Genomic DNA, 18,962 nt, shown 5'->3' with positions numbered 1-18,962 from the left:
ATAATGGTGAACTATAAAAGAGAACAAGAGAAACTTTTCATTTTGCAAGTTAGGAAAGGACTTTCTGAGAAATGATATTTAAGGAGTGGACATTAAAGAATGAGGAGAAGTGAGCCAGGTGAAAAGCAAGTGAAAGAATATTTCAGGAAAAGAAAACCAGTGAGCAAAGGGCCTCAAGAAGTTAAAAATTTAGTGACTTCTAGGCCAGTGGCTGAAGTGTAGTGAGCAAAGGGGCAAAGGGGAAGGGCAGTAGAAATGAGTGGTCTGAGGCTGGCATGAGCCATATCAGCTTTGTAATATACATCAGAGAAGTAAACCTTAATATATATAGGAGGTATAATAAATTTTTATGAGAGTCTACTTGTTTTTGTTCCTCTTAAACATCTATCTACCTGTAATATCTGCCCTGAAATCTCATGTTTTATGTATATAAATATAACAAAACTCCTCAAGATATGAAGTTATTTAACAGCAAAGTTGCTTATAGGGAACTACCATACAGCTCTTAGATTTGGCCACAAAGAGAGTAGAGACAGCAGGGGTGTGTATATAGAAATAGCGTCAATTCCTCAAGACCAATTTATCTTTCTCCTATGACTTCAACTTTCAAATTCAGTAGTTTTAAACAAATTCTGTCATTTTTGTCCACATCAAGTTACCTTGCGAAATGCTGACATAAGAGGTGTGATTTTCCGGTTATCAGCTCCATCCACATCAGCACCTGATCGCACTAGCAATTGCACAACTTCAAAATGACCACCATTGGATGCCAACCAAAGTGGTGTGTTTCCCTTCTTGTTACGAACATCAATATGGGCTCCCCTGTACAAATCAAAGAATGTTAGTATATCTTGCTTCCTATGAGAAGGGGCTAACTTTTCCTTTTTTTCTCTAATTTATCTTTTCTCTTTTATAAAGTAGCAAACAAATACTCTGTTCTTTTAAATGTCAAATAAAGTAAAACAATTTTATTAACTGTAAAGGCTCTGAAAAGTGAAAGGGATCATAGGAAATTTTTACAAATATAAAATTTACCTACCTATTAATCAGGAGCTCACAAAATTTGTAGTGACCTTTGTCCGCTGCTATTGTTAAAGCAGTGTCTCTTGATGAAGGCACAGGGGGGGCATTGACATCTGCTCCTTTATCTAGGAGAACTCTTCCAACCTCTGCATATCCCCCAGAAGCAGCTTCCATCAAGGGGGTAAGACCAGTCTGTTTAAACCAAAAAATTATGTGGGTAAATTATATTGATTTCTTTAAAGGACTGAAACAATGACTTATAAGTTGATTCTATTTCTGATTTTCTCTCCCAAGAGAGCTAAGCAAAATTCACTCTTAAGCTTTACTAAAATAGCAAGTGAAAACTGTTAGATTCAGTTAAGACATACTAGACTAAATTAACTTATACTACCTTATGGTAATAAAAAACAGTTCATAACATCTCTGTTGTTATAAATCTATATGAGACAGTAACTGTCTCTTTTAAGAAATAAAAAAGTGATAATCGGAAAAAAATAAGAGACTTTTTCAGACATTTTCAGATATTTTCAATTTGAAATGACTACTAGGTTGACCATTGTCTGGTTATAAAGAATTACACATAAGCTACGTGTTTCAGGGGGTCTAAGTACCTAATAGTTCTAAGAAGAGAAATTATAAACACTGACACTAACTCCTACTTTCTAAATGCTACACTGTCATGAAATTGTCATAATCTGTTACAATCAGATTACAGTTGCCTCAATTTTAGTTCCTTCAGTTTTGTAATTTATAAAGTAATTTTTGATTGCGATTTTTACCAATGGTAAAGCACCTGTCTCATTAAAGGAGATCTTAGCTGTCCTTAATAAAGTTAGGAATGGTGACAGTGTGTCACTGACCACTGGATAGCACTATTCTACAATCCTGCACTGGGGCAGGAATTTCCTAATTTTAACTTAGAAAAATTTTAAATAGCACATTCAATTTGAGTGTGCTATGCTATATTATGCTCTTTCTATTAGAAATATGTCTGAAGTAGTTGACAAGTTATAAAATGCTTACCTTTGCCCTATGTTCAACATTGGCTTTTCGGTCCAGAAGCAAGCTCACTACTTCTGCTCGGCCTTGGAAACAGGCCAAGGTGAGAGCTGTGTTCCGATTGGTCTCTATTTGGGCATTAATATCTGAACCCATATCAAGCAGCAGTTTCACTGCAGGAACATGTCCATTCATTGCAGCCAACATCAGGGGAGAAATACCTAGTTTACTCCCAGTCCTAAGGGGGGAAATGTGCTCAGAAAATTAAAATAATATGTTGCCTGTTGTTTTTTTAAAAGCAGAGAGAACATAAAAAATGAAAAAGTTTCAGTGAAAAGAAAGCTTTCTAACACCAAAGAATAGATTTTATTTGTTTAGTCTCAAAGTTAGAAAATCTCATAATTAAGAAAATCTCACAATTAAAAACACAACCCCTATTCAGAGGCTATAAATTTCTAACTATATATAACAAAGAGTTTTCTGAAATGAAACCTCTTTGAAAACAGCCCTGTTAGCTGAAATAAGCTCTGATTACCACAGTAATAATTGTTGGCCTTGCAACTTTAGTATTATCTTGCTTAAAAATGGCATCTAAATATTTAGGGGAAAACACTTAACTCCAAGGTCATAATTTACTAATCATGAATAATAAAATGAACAGGTGATAGATACCTTGAATTAATTTCTGCCCCAGCATTAAGCAGAATCTTAATGATATTAACGTATCCTCCAGATGCAGCTAGACTCAGTGGTGTATAATCAGACACGTTCCTATGTTCTTTATTTGCACCCCGAGCCAACAGCAAGTCTACCACCTACAAAGTAAAATAGGAACAGAGAAATCTAGTTTACACCAAGGATTCATCTTATAATGAATGAAGCACAAAGAAATGGGATCTTTAAGTTCTCTAAATATCTAACATTTTAATCAGATACTAAATATTCAAATCCCAGTACTAAATAAATGAATTCAATTTTATATCAAGGAATTCAGACCTATGAAATCCTAATTATACTGAAATAACAAGTTGTCACTCTTTCGCTTCAATTATTAAGTGACAAATTTGCATTTCATGTGTTAGGATTTTGCTCCATTCAGACTCAATAAATGTAAGGATACAGAGAATTTCTATTTTGCCTAAAAAGGCAAGAAATAGATTCTTTAAAAGGACATTTACTATTCTCATTTAAATTTAATATAAAGATCTCAAAACACATGCAAGTTTTATTCATGTAGCTAAACTACTAAGCACATGCATATTTAAAATACAAATAAAGTGTTTACAAAGTGAAAATAAACATCAGCATACTTCCTGACGTCCACCAGAACATGCTAATGAAAGAGGAGTATCCTTAGTTCGTTCAGATTGTGCTTCTATGTCTCCACCTTTATCCAAAAGGATTTCAACAACTCCAACATGTCCTGCTGTTGCTGCCAGGATCAATGGTGTGAAACCTAAATCAGAAAATAAAAATCTCAGTCAAATTTGTGTTTTTTACTTATTAAGCCACTGTTTTTTAATTCTCTATTGTTTTAGGAGGAAGACGTCTTTAGGACAGATACCTAAAATCATTTAACATAAAACTGCTTTAAACCCTAATTTGTTACTGACAAAACCCTATAAATACTTGATAAAAAGAAAATGCTAAGTCAAAGAAAACTATTCAAGCTTATAAGCGTAATAAACTTTGATACCTTTCTATGCTCTACTTTTGGACCAAGGAAAAAGCAAACACAACTTGCTGTACTTCCCTGGATGATCTATAATTTTTGAATTTCTGAATAATAATTTGGCTCTGTAGATGAACAAATCTGGATATACTTAATTGAAATATGATAACCCACTGACTAGTCCAGGAACTACTTACCCACAGTGAAAAAAAAAATTGTTTTCTGACACTCAAGATTTTATTTCTAACACTTCTTACCTTTTTTGTCTCTGTGTTCAATTTTAGCATCTCGTGCTATGAGTACAGATACAAGTTCTTCATGGCCACCGGCACAAGCTAGGGTTAATGCAGTGTCATGATTGCTCTCGGTCTAGGAAAAGGAAAAAAAAAAGAATTAAACTTCTTTCTGTTTATGGTGGGGTTATTGATTGAAGAGCAAATAATGTTAATTTCCACAATTAATGTACAATGAATCTTTTCCTTTCCAAAGAAAATTGGAATGTGCAAAAAATAAATATAAATAAAGCAGTCTACTTACATGTGCATCAATGTCAACTGAAGGATACACAGGGGGTATAGACTGGGAAGCCACATTGCTTGGAGACTGAGAACAGGGTTCAGGTGTAAGACATTCTATGTTTTGAGAAGAGCTGTTTGAGCCAGTGGGCACTCTGCTACTCACAGCTGAAAAACAATATTCATATTGCTGAATTCTACTTAAGAGAGTAAAGTCATTTGTATACAGAAAAACACAGAAAACAGAAAATTCTATAGCAGTAATACAATGTAGTAGTCAGATCACAAGCTTTTGAGTCAGATGGACATATGTTTGAATCCCAGTTCTACCAATGACTTTCTGATCTTGGGCAAGTAATTTAAACTCTCAGAATCTCAATTTCCTTATGTGTAAAATGGGATGATAAATATAGTACCTTCATTGTAAGTTTGTTGGGAATAGAATACTGAGCATGGTACCTGGCATTTAGTGAATACAGAAGAAATAGCAGCCTTTTGCAGGAAGAAAATAGTTTCCAATTTAAAAAAAAGGAATTGTAAATCTTAGTTTGAAAAAGGCAATTAGATAAAAATACCCTGAAAATAATGCAAATTTTTAAAAAAGAAGAAAAATAGAAAGAAGATGTAGAAGAAGGGAAAGAACAAGTTAGAGTATCTCTCTCATAAATAGCAGAGAGTATGTATTTTTAAAATTCAATATTTACTCTGAAAATTTGCAAAAATGAATCAGTGTCTGAAAATCAAACTGCTTTAAAAATGAACACTGGAACTTTTATTTGGGACCTCAAAATCTAGTGTCTGAAACTGAATTAAATGAAATTATATCCTTGTGGCTCTGCATATTTCTTTTCTTTTATACAAGACAAGAGTTTGCCCCATGGAGGGGGAAACAGGACCCATCTCAGAGGGATATTGTGAACTGTCTGTGAGATAATGTATAAAAAGCATTTAACACAGTGTTTGGTATGGTAAGTGCCCAATATATGTAATTATCACATATTTTATAGGACTTCAGTACTATCAATCACTGCACTGAAAAATAAAACATTACAATTCACTCAAGAAAGAAAAAACTCAGAAAAAATATACAATCAATAATATAGAAAAAGACAACAAAGTTTCAGTGATGGCAATTAACTTCCTCTTACCCATGCTAAAAGTCAATCAAAAACACATAAGTCATAAAGGAAAATGTAAGCATTTCAACGGTTGGAGAATGTTTTCTCTCTAGAATTTTGATATGGCTGAATCCCAATCAAGGATACTTATGACCACAAGTATGAAAGATTAAGTGTAGTATGCTACTTCTTCATAAATAATAGCAAATTTTAAGGACATTACTACATGAGCTGTCCCTCCCTCCTCCCAACCAATATATATAAAATCATCTTGATCATATGAATTTCTGCAGCTTCTGTTACCACATAAATATACACATAAATATTTAGCCATATGGTTATAAATAAAAATGATTATAAACATTTGTTTTGCCTTACAAGAATGTGCATGATGAAAACAAAGCTTTAAAAATCTGTCACTGGATGAATTAAAAGCACATAGTATTTTGCTGCCCCCCTCAAACAGCTGATAATATTGGAAAAAAGTTCCAGAAACAAGACACTAAACTTTGATATATAGCACCTTTGTAACACTAAGATTTTAACAACAGTCTCATAATCATTAACATATGTTAATAAAAAATTACTTTTCTATCATTGTTAAATTTGTTTATTCATGCTATCTCTTTTTGTGACTATGAAAAACAGATATTCAAAAAAATTTAAATAGTTGACTAGAGTGCTATGTCAGAATGTGATGGTATAAAAGAATTTTTTTACAGAGTTGGTTTTTAAAAAATACTTTTGTACATTTAACAGCTCTATTATCAAAAAAGTGTTACTACGTTGATTGTACACTTTGGTACAACAGTATCCTAGAAACATTTTTTTCCTCCTTATAATAATGACAATCAGAAACATTCCACAGAAGTGACTTTAAAAGGATTAATTACATAAGAAAAGTTCTAAAGATAAAACTAGAAAAGAGCAAAAATTTTAAAAGTATATGTGGAATAAAGGATTTATTAAGATAAAATTATACCAGGACTATGACAATTTCAAAAATCCTAAAATGCTTCCTACGTCTGAACAAAATGTCTCTGAAAATGACCAAAACAGATTATCATGAAAGTCACTACATAATTAGAATTAAATTTATGTACTATCCTAAAATGGGGTGATACTTTGCTTAATTCTTTATAAAATTTAAGACAGTTTTGTAGGCAATATGGAAGATAGTAATGTTGCAAGGTCTTAAGACATTAAATCACTGTAATCCAATTTAGGTAACAGTAACTGTATTAAATATTTCCATATAAATAACAATCTATAAATAAAATATTAACATCTACTAGAAGAAATTATTACTTAAAGATATTTTATTGTAAATTCCCTCAAAGATAATTTTCCAATTACTTCATTCTAAAACCTAAATTGACTATCACCGGATTGCTTAAAGCAAGATACTTTTGAATTGGAATGTGTTGAGAGCCTATGAAGATGCCAACAACATTAACAATGTCCTAAAGTCACAAAACTGTATTAAACCTTATATACAAATCATATCTAAACATAAAAATAACAAGGGAAATTGTTATTTGATACAATTTAGAATTCTAAGAAAATAATATCTTAAATATAAACTCAGAACTTCCAGTTGAATCAAATGCATGCATATTATATCTAAGGTTCTTAAATCTGGCTGAATTGAGTTTGAATCTCAACATTTAACTAGCAATTTAATTTCCATTAGCCTCAGTTTTCAACAGAAAAATAGATGGGAAATGGACTTATTTTCTAGTATTATTAAATAGCTCATGAAATTGCATATATAAAAGCATTTAGCACTGAGCTTGGTAAATGGCAAGCACTCAATAAATGTAAATAGAGAGATATTAGTTGATTTTTTTAACTAAGGAACTTTATATATTAAGAATGAAAATTTTGCTAGATGTTTCTAGAACTGTTCAATGGTCAAGCTATTTTGAATTTCTTTAAACTGCTGTTTATTTTCAGACCTTTATTCTAGACATCTGAACTGAGAATCACTTGCTATTATAATAACTTCAAAAGCCCAGCACTTACTTTCGGAAGAAATGGACCTGAAGAACCATGTTTCCAATTCGAGAGTAAACATATATTCTGGTTGGGACTACATAAAGTATGATACATCTAAGACTACATACTAAACTGCTGTCAGTCAACTAGTGAAGTTATGACATTAATAAATTATGTATCTAACTAACTCGCTTTCATGACAAACATTTTGAGATAGAACAGCAGTTAAAAAAAAAATCCTGGGACTTCCCCAGTGGTCCGGTGGTTAATTAAGACTCTGCCTTCCAATGCTGGGTGTGTGGTTTCAATCCCTGGTCAGGGAACTAAGGTCCCACATGCCTGGCGTGCTGGGAAAAACAAAATATAAAAAAACCCTCCTAAGAGTAAAACTTACTGCTATTATCTAAAGTAAAATTGGAAGATGTATTCTCTTTTATTAATAAGGCATGATATCATATAAAGGCATGATAACTAGATTTGATATAGGTAAAATTAATTACATCTTTGGCCTAATCTATAATTTTATTGACATAGTAACATCATACAGTCATGGAACTAGGTATTTACCTAATTCATCCTTATTTAATTTTTTTCACCTTCAATTAAGAAATTAAGAATAATTCAGACTTAATAATATTTTAAATTTTGAGGCAAGTCTTCCTTTTTGCTATGTATTTTAAAATATAAGCTTCAAAAATATGAAAAGCTTTTAAATAAAGACAATTTTTGGGAATTCCCTGGCAATCCTGGAGAATTCCCTGGACAGAAGAGCCTGGCAGGCTACAGTCCATGGGGTTGCAACAAATTGGACATGACTGAGCAACTAACACTTCACTTCACTGGCAATCCAGTGGTTAGGACTCTGCACTTTCACTGCTGGGTGCCAGGGTTTGTTTGATCCCTGTTCAGGGAATTAAGATCCCACAAGCTACACCACATATAATTTTTAATGTATTGACAGATTTGTACTTTAAAGCTTATTAACAAAAGAATATTGTACAATATGGTGGGCCAACTGTGTCACAAGACATTAATGTCTAAAAGAAATTAAATTTTATTCATTTAGATTAATGTTAAATATAATTAAAAGATGTTTTCTAAACTGATTTTTTGAAGCTTCATGTGAACTTTATAAAAGGTCACTTCAATTTAACAAATACTTCAGTGGAATAAACAGAATTTGACCTCTTCTACAAGAAACAGCCTTAAATACTACCATAAAGTTAACACCTACAAGTACCCTTTAGAGATGTTTTCTCCATTCTTTAAAAATAAAAGGACAGGTCCTAAGTTCCAAGAAACTAAACTGATCAGTAATGTGGGTTTCATAACTGCAAATGGAGTACTTAATTAGCAAGATTATGATGCTATTTATAGAACCCCAAGTCTTAAAAATGTTCCTTCCAGGTCATGAGTTGCATTATTATTAATCCTAATCATACTTTACACTCCAATATCTGCTTTAACCAAATTAGAAATCAGAACCATAAATGAACTATAAAGTTATTCAATATTTATAACAACTTGCAATGCTAATAACACAAAGTTAATCTGAGTGAAGTGGCTATGGGCTGAAGATATAAAAAATAAAATTAAAGAATAAAGAATCTAACTCCTTAAAACATTTCCTAGCATTTTAATTTTCTTTACGAAAACTAAGACATTCCTCCTCTGCACAGCGATACCTATTACATATCAGAGGAGCCTCAAAGGCACTCTTTACAATAAACACTGGAAGTCATACACATGCCCAATAAAATTCCTGAATTAAGTAATTTTATTCCACATTTAAAAGATTCAGTAAAGATTAGGAAGACTAAAGGCTCACAGAAGAAGAAAGGAAACTGGGAAAGCATAACTGGGATGAGAGAAGGGGAGGAGAATATGACAAGAAGAAACAGACAACAGTAAAGAAAAAAAATGTTGCAATCAAGAGACAGAGGACTGGCCTGCCTTTGAATATCACTCCAGCTACATCTTAGTTCTTGGTCTTCATCCACTGTCAACAGCCATTCTGGCTGCATTTCTGAACTGCGCTCTCATGGAGGTGATACATTCACCAGCCATCTTTAGGAAGGTAAATGATTAATTGCACTGTTTTCCCACTGCTGCAAGGACAATGAAAGGGAAAGTAAACTTGTGCACCTCATTTCATATCTAGTTGTAATTTTCCACACAACAATAAACAGAAACATATACTTTAAGTTTATAAGGCTGGTCTCTTTTTTGCTTTGGTGATTACCTCTGTCTGTGTGTGTTTGAGTGTGTGTGTGATGTCTGTGTGCTTTCATCAAGACAGTTACTACAAAAAGCCCAATCTCCAAATCATTATCAAATAGACAATACTTTCAATGTACATTAGATCTTCTAATCACACATATTTTAACAATATGGAATGCTTAAGTTTTTTTTTCTGAATATCCCTTTTAATTATCCCTTTTAATTAAATTGATCTAATAAAACCATAAAGAAAAAGCAATGTGATTTAGAGTTCTGATTTCCAAATATGAAAATCACCAATAGGAAAATTAAATGTCTAATCTTATATGATTATCTCTAAAGCCTGCAAAGAAATTATACTTTGAGATCTCCTACCCAAGATATGAGACAAGGTGATTTTGATACCAAAGGTCTAAAATAAAGGATCATGACAACGTTATTTCTTTGCTTTTGCAAATAATGAAAAAGAAGAGGGAAAGCACACTTTTGTGTTTTAATGCTGTTGAGTTTAGTTAAAGTCACTTCCAAAACACCTCAAGAAATGATTTTATAAACATAGTTCTAAAAAGGAAAAATACCAAGTTGGTGTTTTTGGAAAGTTGTGTAAAGAAGTTGAGCACAAAAATTAAAGAGAAATTATTACAGGTATATTTCTTAACCCACCTGCTATCAGGTCATCAAGAGTGTCGGTAAGCGTCTGGGCTGGAGTTGCAACCATTAGTCCATCTGGTTCTTGCACTAACAGCCCCTGATCATGTCCAGTAATAGCAATCTGAGGCTGTCCTATAATCTGATGATTACCTGATACCTTCTGAAGTTCAAGAGAATTTGTCCCATTAGAACCTAATTCACCGGAAAAGTTACACTGTGGAGATGATAAAGGCTGGACTGGGGCAAAATCAATTTGTTCTGCCGATGGTGGAGACTGTTGCTCATCATCAACATCATTATCTTTAAATAAGATTGTGTCAACCTGAGGTAACTCTGAAAAGTGATCCTCTGGGAGACTACCATCTCCTTCCCCTTCTGGGAAGACTCCTCTATGAGAGCACTGCTGGTGTAGAGATACTGTGTCTTTCTGACCTTTGGTTTCCAGATATTCTTTGGTAAATTGCTGCTGTGTTTTCATCTGCAACTGCCTTTCCACTTTCTGCAGTTCTTTCAGTATTTTCTTCTTCTTCTGGACTTGCTCTTCTCTGTTCTTTTTAAGTTCTTCTATCTTATCTTTGTTCAGAGGTTCACCTTGAATTAACTCCAATGATTTAAGCTGTGCTTTTTCAATAGCACTAATTCTTTGTCCCAGTTCATTCAGTTTTCCTTCAGTCTCCTCTACTATGCACTCCAAAGGCTGGTATGGGTGAAAAGGTGGCAGTACGTCCTGATCTGCTACCTGCAGGGAACTGGACTTCTGCTTGGATGTACCTAAGCACATGAAAAATGTTTGAAAATGTGCCATGCTAAAAAAAAAAAAAAAAAAAAAAAAGAAGAAAGAAAGAAAAAAAAAAAATCCCTGCCCTCCCCCCACCCCAACACCCCGCCACCCGCATCCTCCCTCCCAAACCCACATAACTAGCGCTGCAGACTAACGCTCAAAGATTCACACCAGTTGTAGCTAATGACGAGACTCTTCGATTTTACATAGCAAAAGCAGGGATGTTGCTAATTCAAAAAAATGTGACTTTTTTAAATTTAAAAAATGCAATATTTAGGATTGGATGATTTTGGAAAACAAGACAGGGGTAGGGAGAAAAGGAAAATCAAAGAGGAAAGAATCTCAAAATTCTGCTTATTAAATTGGACTTTCTAAAGAACTTAAAATCTAAAGCAGAACCAAAATAATGTTGAGGGTATCATAAATGTTAGCTTAACTGCCCAATTTCTCTTTTTACAATGTTAATTGTGTACATACAGAATAATGCAAGAAATTATAACTTGTAGATCAAAGTGGGGAAAAGTGTTTTTCAAATTAGCAAAATATTTCTTTTATTATTTTAAAATATAGGTTGAAATTAATTAAGATATAACCTTCTTTTTTTTTTTTAAGATATAACCTTCTAAATTGTTCACTAACTAAGTCAAACACTTCCATAAGTGTTTAAGTTCACTACCTGAACACTGTATTAAACTTATATTACAAAGGACAATTATTCTGAGTTTAAGTAAACACTTCACGTAAAAATCTATGAGAGAAACAATGAACATTACCTGGGAGAAAATCAGACTTCCCATACAGGAGTACTCATATTGGTAGTGTACATTAAAAATGAAATAATTATACATTTAAGTGAAGGTTTTCAGTCACACTTAAACTTATTCCCTAAAGTCAAAATAATTATCAATATTAATAATCCTAACATGGACATAAAATGGAAGAAATATATAATAACCACTTTGAGGCCAGTTGAAGAATTGGGGCTATTCTACAGTAAAAAGGAACAAACTACTGATATATCCTACAACATGGATGAACCTTGAAAACATTATGCTAAGTGAAGAGTCCAGGCACAAAAGACCATATATTGTACAATCTACAGAGAAAAGGCAAATCTAGAGAGACAGGTAAGGACAATAGTGGTGCCTGGATTATAGCGGTGAGAATGCAGGCTGATCACAAAGAAGCATGAGAGATTTTTTTGGAGTGATGGATCCAAAACTAGATGGAGGTGATGATTACACAATTCTGTAAATTTATTAAAAGTCATTGGATTGTACATTTAAATGAGTGAATTTTATGGTATAAAAATTAAGCAATATTAAAGCTGTTTAAAAAAAGACTAGGTGAAAAATAGTTGTCTATTCTCAAGGATTGTGGTCAATATGTATGAATAACATATGTAACTTCAGAGTTTTAAAAACTAGCTCATCCAATGCATTCAAAATGATTCCTAGGTCCAAAAGGAAAAAAAAAAAACAATCCTTTAGATGTTTAATTGCTCTGAACTGCCAGAGATTGACAAAACTACTGGACAAAAAAATCAGAGATTTAACTGCTTCTTTGTTAGAACTCAAAACTGTAGGTAGCTCAAATAACTGCAACATGCTATTATCATAAAAAGCCTGACAGATTTTCCTCTAGATACTGTCTTTAACAAGGTCTTACAACCACAGTTCCAAAATCACTATGATAATTACCCATATTCAATTTTATATTTCTATCTGAGCAAAGTGGTGGGAAGAGACTTTATCCTTAAAGAGCAAAAGCTGTTAGCTTGTAAGATAATTTTCTACCTATTTCCTTAAGATTATATAGGAAACCATGGTTTGCTTTACTTGTACCTCATGACAATTAATGGTAGGAAAAAGGAGTTTAACTGCCACAGAATCTGCAAGCTCAGCAAGGAAATTTTCAGTTGTGTAACAAATTCAATGACATCAGCAGAGTAAATTCTTAAGTTCCACAAGCTCCTCCAACATTATTTTAAAACACCCTTGTATAGTTCCTATGTAATTTGTATTTAAGATTAAGAAAACTAGGTTAAGAGTTCAACACTAAGACTGGTAATGAATTATGACCACATTGGACATTCTCAGATTTAAAATCTTATATAAATAGTAAGATCCAAAATAAGACAAGAATTTTGAGAATAGTAACAGAAAGAAATGGCTCTAACTTGTTAAATAAAATACAAAGAGCAGAAGATTAAAGAGAGTAACTTATTTAACTGAAAATGAGACGAAAAGCCCAAAATTTAGGCAGCAGGAAAAGCAGAGGATGGTGAAATTAATGCACAAAAGGCAGTTCTTCTACAAATATCCAATGACTGAATATCAGTAACCACAGACGTGTGCAATTGCCTAGATACACATCAAAGCATTAATAAAGCTATAATATCGTGAATAAGTCAAGTTGGTGAAAAACAAATTATTCCTAGAAGCTGAAGCAACTCCTTCAATTTGAAGGAAAAGGAGAGAATGTTAAACAAGTGTCCTTTTAGCAACAAAGTTTTCAGTATGTAGGAAAGTAGCAGCTTAAGATGTCAGAATATAAAAGAACTCCTTCTTCCTCAAACATCTTGTACTGTCAGAGAGAAATAAATAAATCTATTCATTTGGTAGCACTGAGTGATATCATGAATTAATATTTAGGAACATAGGTGAAGTTACCATCTATCTCTTTGGTGTGGTTTCTATCCTACTTCCTCAACTTTCACTTTTCCTCCATTAATTAAAAACGTTTCCAATAGGAAACTATGATACAGAGAGAGCTTGGAACGTGGCCTTTATTTTTTACTGGAAGTGAGAAAATGAGGTGGATATATACTTGTCAAATATTTGGTTTACTATAGAAATCAGTTTAATTCTATTAATCATTTTTGTGTCTAAACAATTAGTCCACTGGGAAACAGAAAAATAATGGCCAAAGGAAAATAATGAATGACATACAACTGGACCAAGGTTAAGCAAGTGTCCAAAAATAAGAGTATCTGTGTTATATGCCAACAGATTAAATCAACCGCTTTTACTATAAGCAGTTATATGTGAAAAGATATTATTAAATTTGGGCAAATGTAAATCCATTCTGCCATGATTACTAATGGAAATCTACTAGAGAATATTACTAGTAAATTTTCCAGAGGAATATTCAACCTCATTTACTGTACATATACTTTTTCTATATAATTTTAATGCTTTGCTATTAAACTGAGAACTTTTTATGTTACCTACTCCAATAAACAACTCAGGGATATAAAGCAATATGTTAACCTAATGCTTACTTTTCATGTATATTTTTGTTTTCAATCTTTTCCCTACAATTTAGAATACTATTTCTTAGGTACTTAAACATTCTCTTTAAACACAATGTTACTCTGCTTAAAAATTCTTAATGATTTTCTCTTGCCTTCAAAATAATCTATATTCTTATCCTGCCATTTATTAATTTATTCAACAAATATTTAACAGCTAGTACAAGCAAGCCACAGTGGACCATACAAAGACGAGCAACATAAACCCTGCCCTCAAAGAGCTTACAATCTAAAAGGGGAGATAAAAATGTACAAACTGAAGCACTGGCAGGTATGGAAATGCAATGGGGTGTAAAATATAGTAACCTTACAAATTGTTCGTGGGAGTGTAAACTGCTGTAGCATTCTAGAGAATGAATTCATAGTACTTTGTCAGATAAACATTATGCATTTCTATGACAGGCAATTCTGCTCCTGAGTTTATCCCAAAGAAATTCTCACACAGATCCATAAAGGGACTGTACCAGAATTTTCACCATAGCATTGTCTGTGTTGGTGGGGAATGAGAGACAATCTGGGTACCCATCACTGAGAGAAAGGACAAGTGAAAAACAGGATATACAGGATAAACACTATGCTACAGGTAGAAACAATCTAGAGGTTGACATATGGAGAGATCTTAAAAACAGTGTTGGGCTTCCCTGGTAGTCCAGTGTTTAAGAATCTGCCTTACAGCAAGGGACATGAGTTCAATCCCTGGTCCAGGAAGATCTCACATGCTGTGGGGCAACTAAGTCCATGCACCACAACTACCAAGCCCACATGTTGCAACTACTGAAGTCTGCGCACCTTGAGCCTGTGCTCCTCAATAAAAGAAGCCACCTCAGTGAGAAGCCTGAACACTGTAAAGAAGATCCAGTACAGCAAAATATAAATAAATAAAAATAATATTGAAAAAATATTAAATGAAAAAAGTAAAAACCAAACAGGACATACAGCATAATATCACTTGCATAAATTCAAATATACATAAAGAAGTGAACATTTTATAAGAATTTGTAAGAACAAAAAAATCTACAAATTAAACACATTAGAAGGACTGCCTAAGGGGAAGCATGGGTGTGGACAGGGATGAAAAGGAATAAAGTAAAACAAGATAGGAACCATGATGACATTAAGTATGATTAACTCAACCTTCCATACTTGAACTTCCAAGGGGAAGTGAAGGTACAGGAGTTACCACAAACAGAAGGATGATCCAATAAAGTACCATAGGAATTCAGAGAAAAGAAATGACTCCTCAAGAGGAATTGAGGTGCACACAAAAGAAGTGCATTTTTTATCTTGATATCATTTTAATGTTTTACAATAGATTAGTTAGTTCTAAGCTATACAACTACATGGAATCATCAGACTCACAATTTAGGATCTCAGTAGAATCAGTTACTACAAATAAATTACATGCAAGAAGTGGCTTCAGTCAACAAATTTCTTTACAAAATTAAATTTGGGTGGTGGTGGCCCCTGGGAACCAATGTTCCCTGATGGTCCAGTGATTAAGAATTTGCCTGTCAATGCAGGGAACAGGGGTTTAATTCCTATTTGGGCAACTAAGCTTTGTGTATCACAAGAGAAGGCACTGCAATGAGAAGCCTGCACACCACCAACTAGCGAGGAGCCCCCATTAACCACAGCTAAAGAAACTCATGTGCAGCAATGAAGACTCAGTGCAGCCAAAAATAAATAAATAAATTTATTTAAAAATTAAATATGGAAAGACAAAGGTTTGATATTACTTATGTATCCTTTCCCAAGTGTACTCATAACTATAGATGATAAAGCTAAACAATGCTAGGAAACTGAGCATATCACTCTTACCCAGCTTCATTTTTTTTTTTATAAAGGTGTTTCTGAGGCCTCTATCAATGTCATCTAGGATCTCAAATCTTTGAAAACTAACAATGGATAAGTGAAATTAGTTGCTTAAACCAGGAGACTATAGTCAAGACGGATGGAGCCTGGACAAATGGTGCACATGAAAGAAGAATGTTTGAGTAGAATATATAAAAAAATACCTGGGTAAGACTTATGGGCATGAATATATTTTAAAAGGATGCAAATATGCATAAAGACTTCAGATAGGAGTAAAATGTTATAAACTCGAAAAGATGATTGCTAAGAAGAAAAGAGTCCTAGAGAATAAGAATCCTCTCTCTACCCCTAGCTACATATGCAATGCACGTTATCTATGGACTTAGAAAAAACAAAAACAAAAGGATCAAACAGCAAATTCATCACTCAAAGGAACTTCTCCAGAGACATAAGTGAGAAATTTTAGGAAGAAAAATTAAGGAGAAAATAATATATCTTTAATAAATAAGATAGCTTTTCCTCTCCATACAGGTGTACTTTTACATCATCAATTTACTTTTCCTAATTTATAGTCATATAATATTCTATGGTGCACTCAAACACAATGCATTATTACACCTTCATCCTGCAAAAATAAATGTTGGGGTTGGCAATACCGCTTGGTATCTGGCAATAGCAAATGCCAATTACAAGCGTTAATTTTTCCTTCCCTAATAATTTTGTAAAATGAAAGATTCCGTAAAAGGTAGGTTCAGTTTAATACTATTCAGTAAGTAATAAAACATCAAAGTGAAGAAAATAAGTAGATACTAAGTATAAGAAGATATTTCAGTAAGCAAAAATATGATTACCCACTTGAGTATCAACTTAGAAATCATGACCCAAACATTTCAGTTGACTTACATAGTAGATCTAAATTTAAAATGTTTTACTTCCTTTCTATACATACTGTGTCCTTCCTAGCTCATTTCTTGTTTATTCTGTGGCTCTGTGTCAATAAATATTTTTTCAATTATTTCTTACTTAGTACTGAATTTCCCTAGTCAAAGTTACTACAGTCCTCTATAGGATATAGTCAAACAAAAAAACAACAAAAACTGAGGCTTTTAGGTTCAAATACTTTACTAAAGTCTATTAGCCAGTTAGGATCCTCAGATTCTTAACAAGTACATGCTTAATTTGCTTTCTATTTCTTAAGACTAAAAATAGCAGTCTTCATTTTCTGAAGTTAGAATAGCTCGGTAGCCAATGGAAAACTGCAAGAATTAGCTTAAGTCAGAGAGACTACAGGTTTTTTATTTTTGAAATTATTAGTTTAGAAATGAAGTAATCCTTGGTAAAGGCACTCAATACTCTAAATTACTAAAACTGACATTAATTTGAAAGAAGCTTCTGTTTGGTGCTGTACAGTCACACCTTACCAACTTTACTTAAAGCTATATTTTTTTATAAAGTTGTATTAAAGATATTAGAACATACTTACATACTTGATTATGATTTCAAACATCTAGAACTTGTCATATAATGAATGAAATATGCTTATAAGTTGGTTTTATCTGTAATAGTTTTTAATACTTTACATACTACCTATTTACTTCAGAACTCAGATATGAAAACCATACATGATTATCAAGTGAAGGTACTTTATATCTACAAATGAAAATATAGCAGAAAAACAACAGAGCTCATAAACTTGAGTCCTTTAAACAGTGTATCCTCCTCAATATTCCACTTGACTGTTATTCATATACTTTTTAATAGTTATTTGTCTATGTTCACACACTGACCAATGTTAATCCAGTGAAATGGATTTCATGAAAGAAACTAAATATAATTCTTAAATTGACATTCACTGAATTGCATCAATGATACTAGGACTTGACTGACAGCAAACACATATTTTCATTCCTCATATTATAGTATTATTTAGCTAAAGCATTGTGAAATGAAAAATGAATGCCTGATACATTTTTGCTACTTAAATATAATGAAGTGCTTGGTATATGCTTATTTTTGGCAGTGCCAGATGAAAACTACACCTAGAAGTATGTTACCATTTTAATAAATCATTTTCCTAGTACTTCTGTCTTTTCTATTTTAAATGGTATAAAAGATGATTAGCATTTGTCAGAATTACCTACCTCAATTCTAGATATACAGTAACCATGTACCATGAAAGTATCTCTATGAATTCACACATTGGGTGATAAAAATGCCCATTTTAAAGAAAATAATTCAAGAACTAACCTTTTTGTACTCCTAAAACAGCAGGAGAGTTCTCCTGTAAAGTTCTGTCAGGTTCCTGAGGAGGTACAACCATGGCGAGTGTATGCATTGGCACACGTGGAACCTAAAAAATCAACTCAGAAAAAAATGACCTCAGACCAATGAATAAAACAAAGGGCCAAAAATGAAACACAAATCTTGTTTTAGATTTTCTTCATATACCACCAAATTAACTTTTGTTTCTTTAAAAGAAGAGGGAAAGGAAGATGAAAAAGAAGGAGCAGCAGCATTGTTTACCAAGCAATAATTTCTGAGAATACTGATAGGGCAAATTCAGGCTATCTACACATAGTCCATGATTTAAGCTAAATGGAATTAATATCACCCTCTTGTTAAGGAGACAGCCTTGCTGGTTTCAATTATAGCTAGAAGTAAAAGTAACATATTCAACTGACCAATTTACCCTTGTTCAAATTCTATAGGGTCAAAAGGAAAAAATCCAACACATTTCCCAAATTAGTGTATTTTAGCAGTTCTCAGGATACCGTTGTAGAAAAGAACTTGAGACATCACTGAACTTTGTATACTTATTATACTCTCTACATTCTCTCTGTATTTTTAGGTAGGTTTAAAA

General features: G+C 32.9%; 1 protein-coding gene across 1 annotated transcript in view; it reads right to left on the bottom strand.

The window, feature by feature from the left end:
- Positions 1-18,422, bottom strand: part of LOC138086293 (ankyrin repeat and KH domain-containing protein 1) — a 44,784-nt gene extending 26,362 nt beyond the window's left edge. Inside the window, exons 1-9 of the mRNA XM_068981084.1 lie at positions 18,350-18,422; positions 10,209-10,967; positions 4,232-4,377; positions 3,952-4,063; positions 3,333-3,478; positions 2,695-2,837; positions 2,047-2,260; positions 1,040-1,215; positions 660-822 (exon numbers count right to left, since the gene is read on the bottom strand). Of these exons, the coding sequence (XP_068837185.1) occupies positions 660-822; positions 1,040-1,215; positions 2,047-2,260; positions 2,695-2,837; positions 3,333-3,478; positions 3,952-4,063; positions 4,232-4,377; positions 10,209-10,967; positions 18,350-18,422 (1,932 nt within the window). The remainder of the gene's footprint in view (positions 1-659; positions 823-1,039; positions 1,216-2,046; positions 2,261-2,694; positions 2,838-3,332; positions 3,479-3,951; positions 4,064-4,231; positions 4,378-10,208; positions 10,968-18,349) is intronic.
- Positions 18,423-18,962: the final 540 nt, after the last annotated feature.

The sequence above is a fragment of the Capricornis sumatraensis genome, chromosome 9 (assembly GCF_032405125.1).
Source record: "Capricornis sumatraensis isolate serow.1 chromosome 9, serow.2, whole genome shotgun sequence".
Classification (NCBI taxonomy): domain Eukaryota; kingdom Metazoa; phylum Chordata; class Mammalia; order Artiodactyla; family Bovidae; genus Capricornis; species Capricornis sumatraensis.
This window is presented reverse-complemented; position numbering and strand designations above follow the sequence as displayed.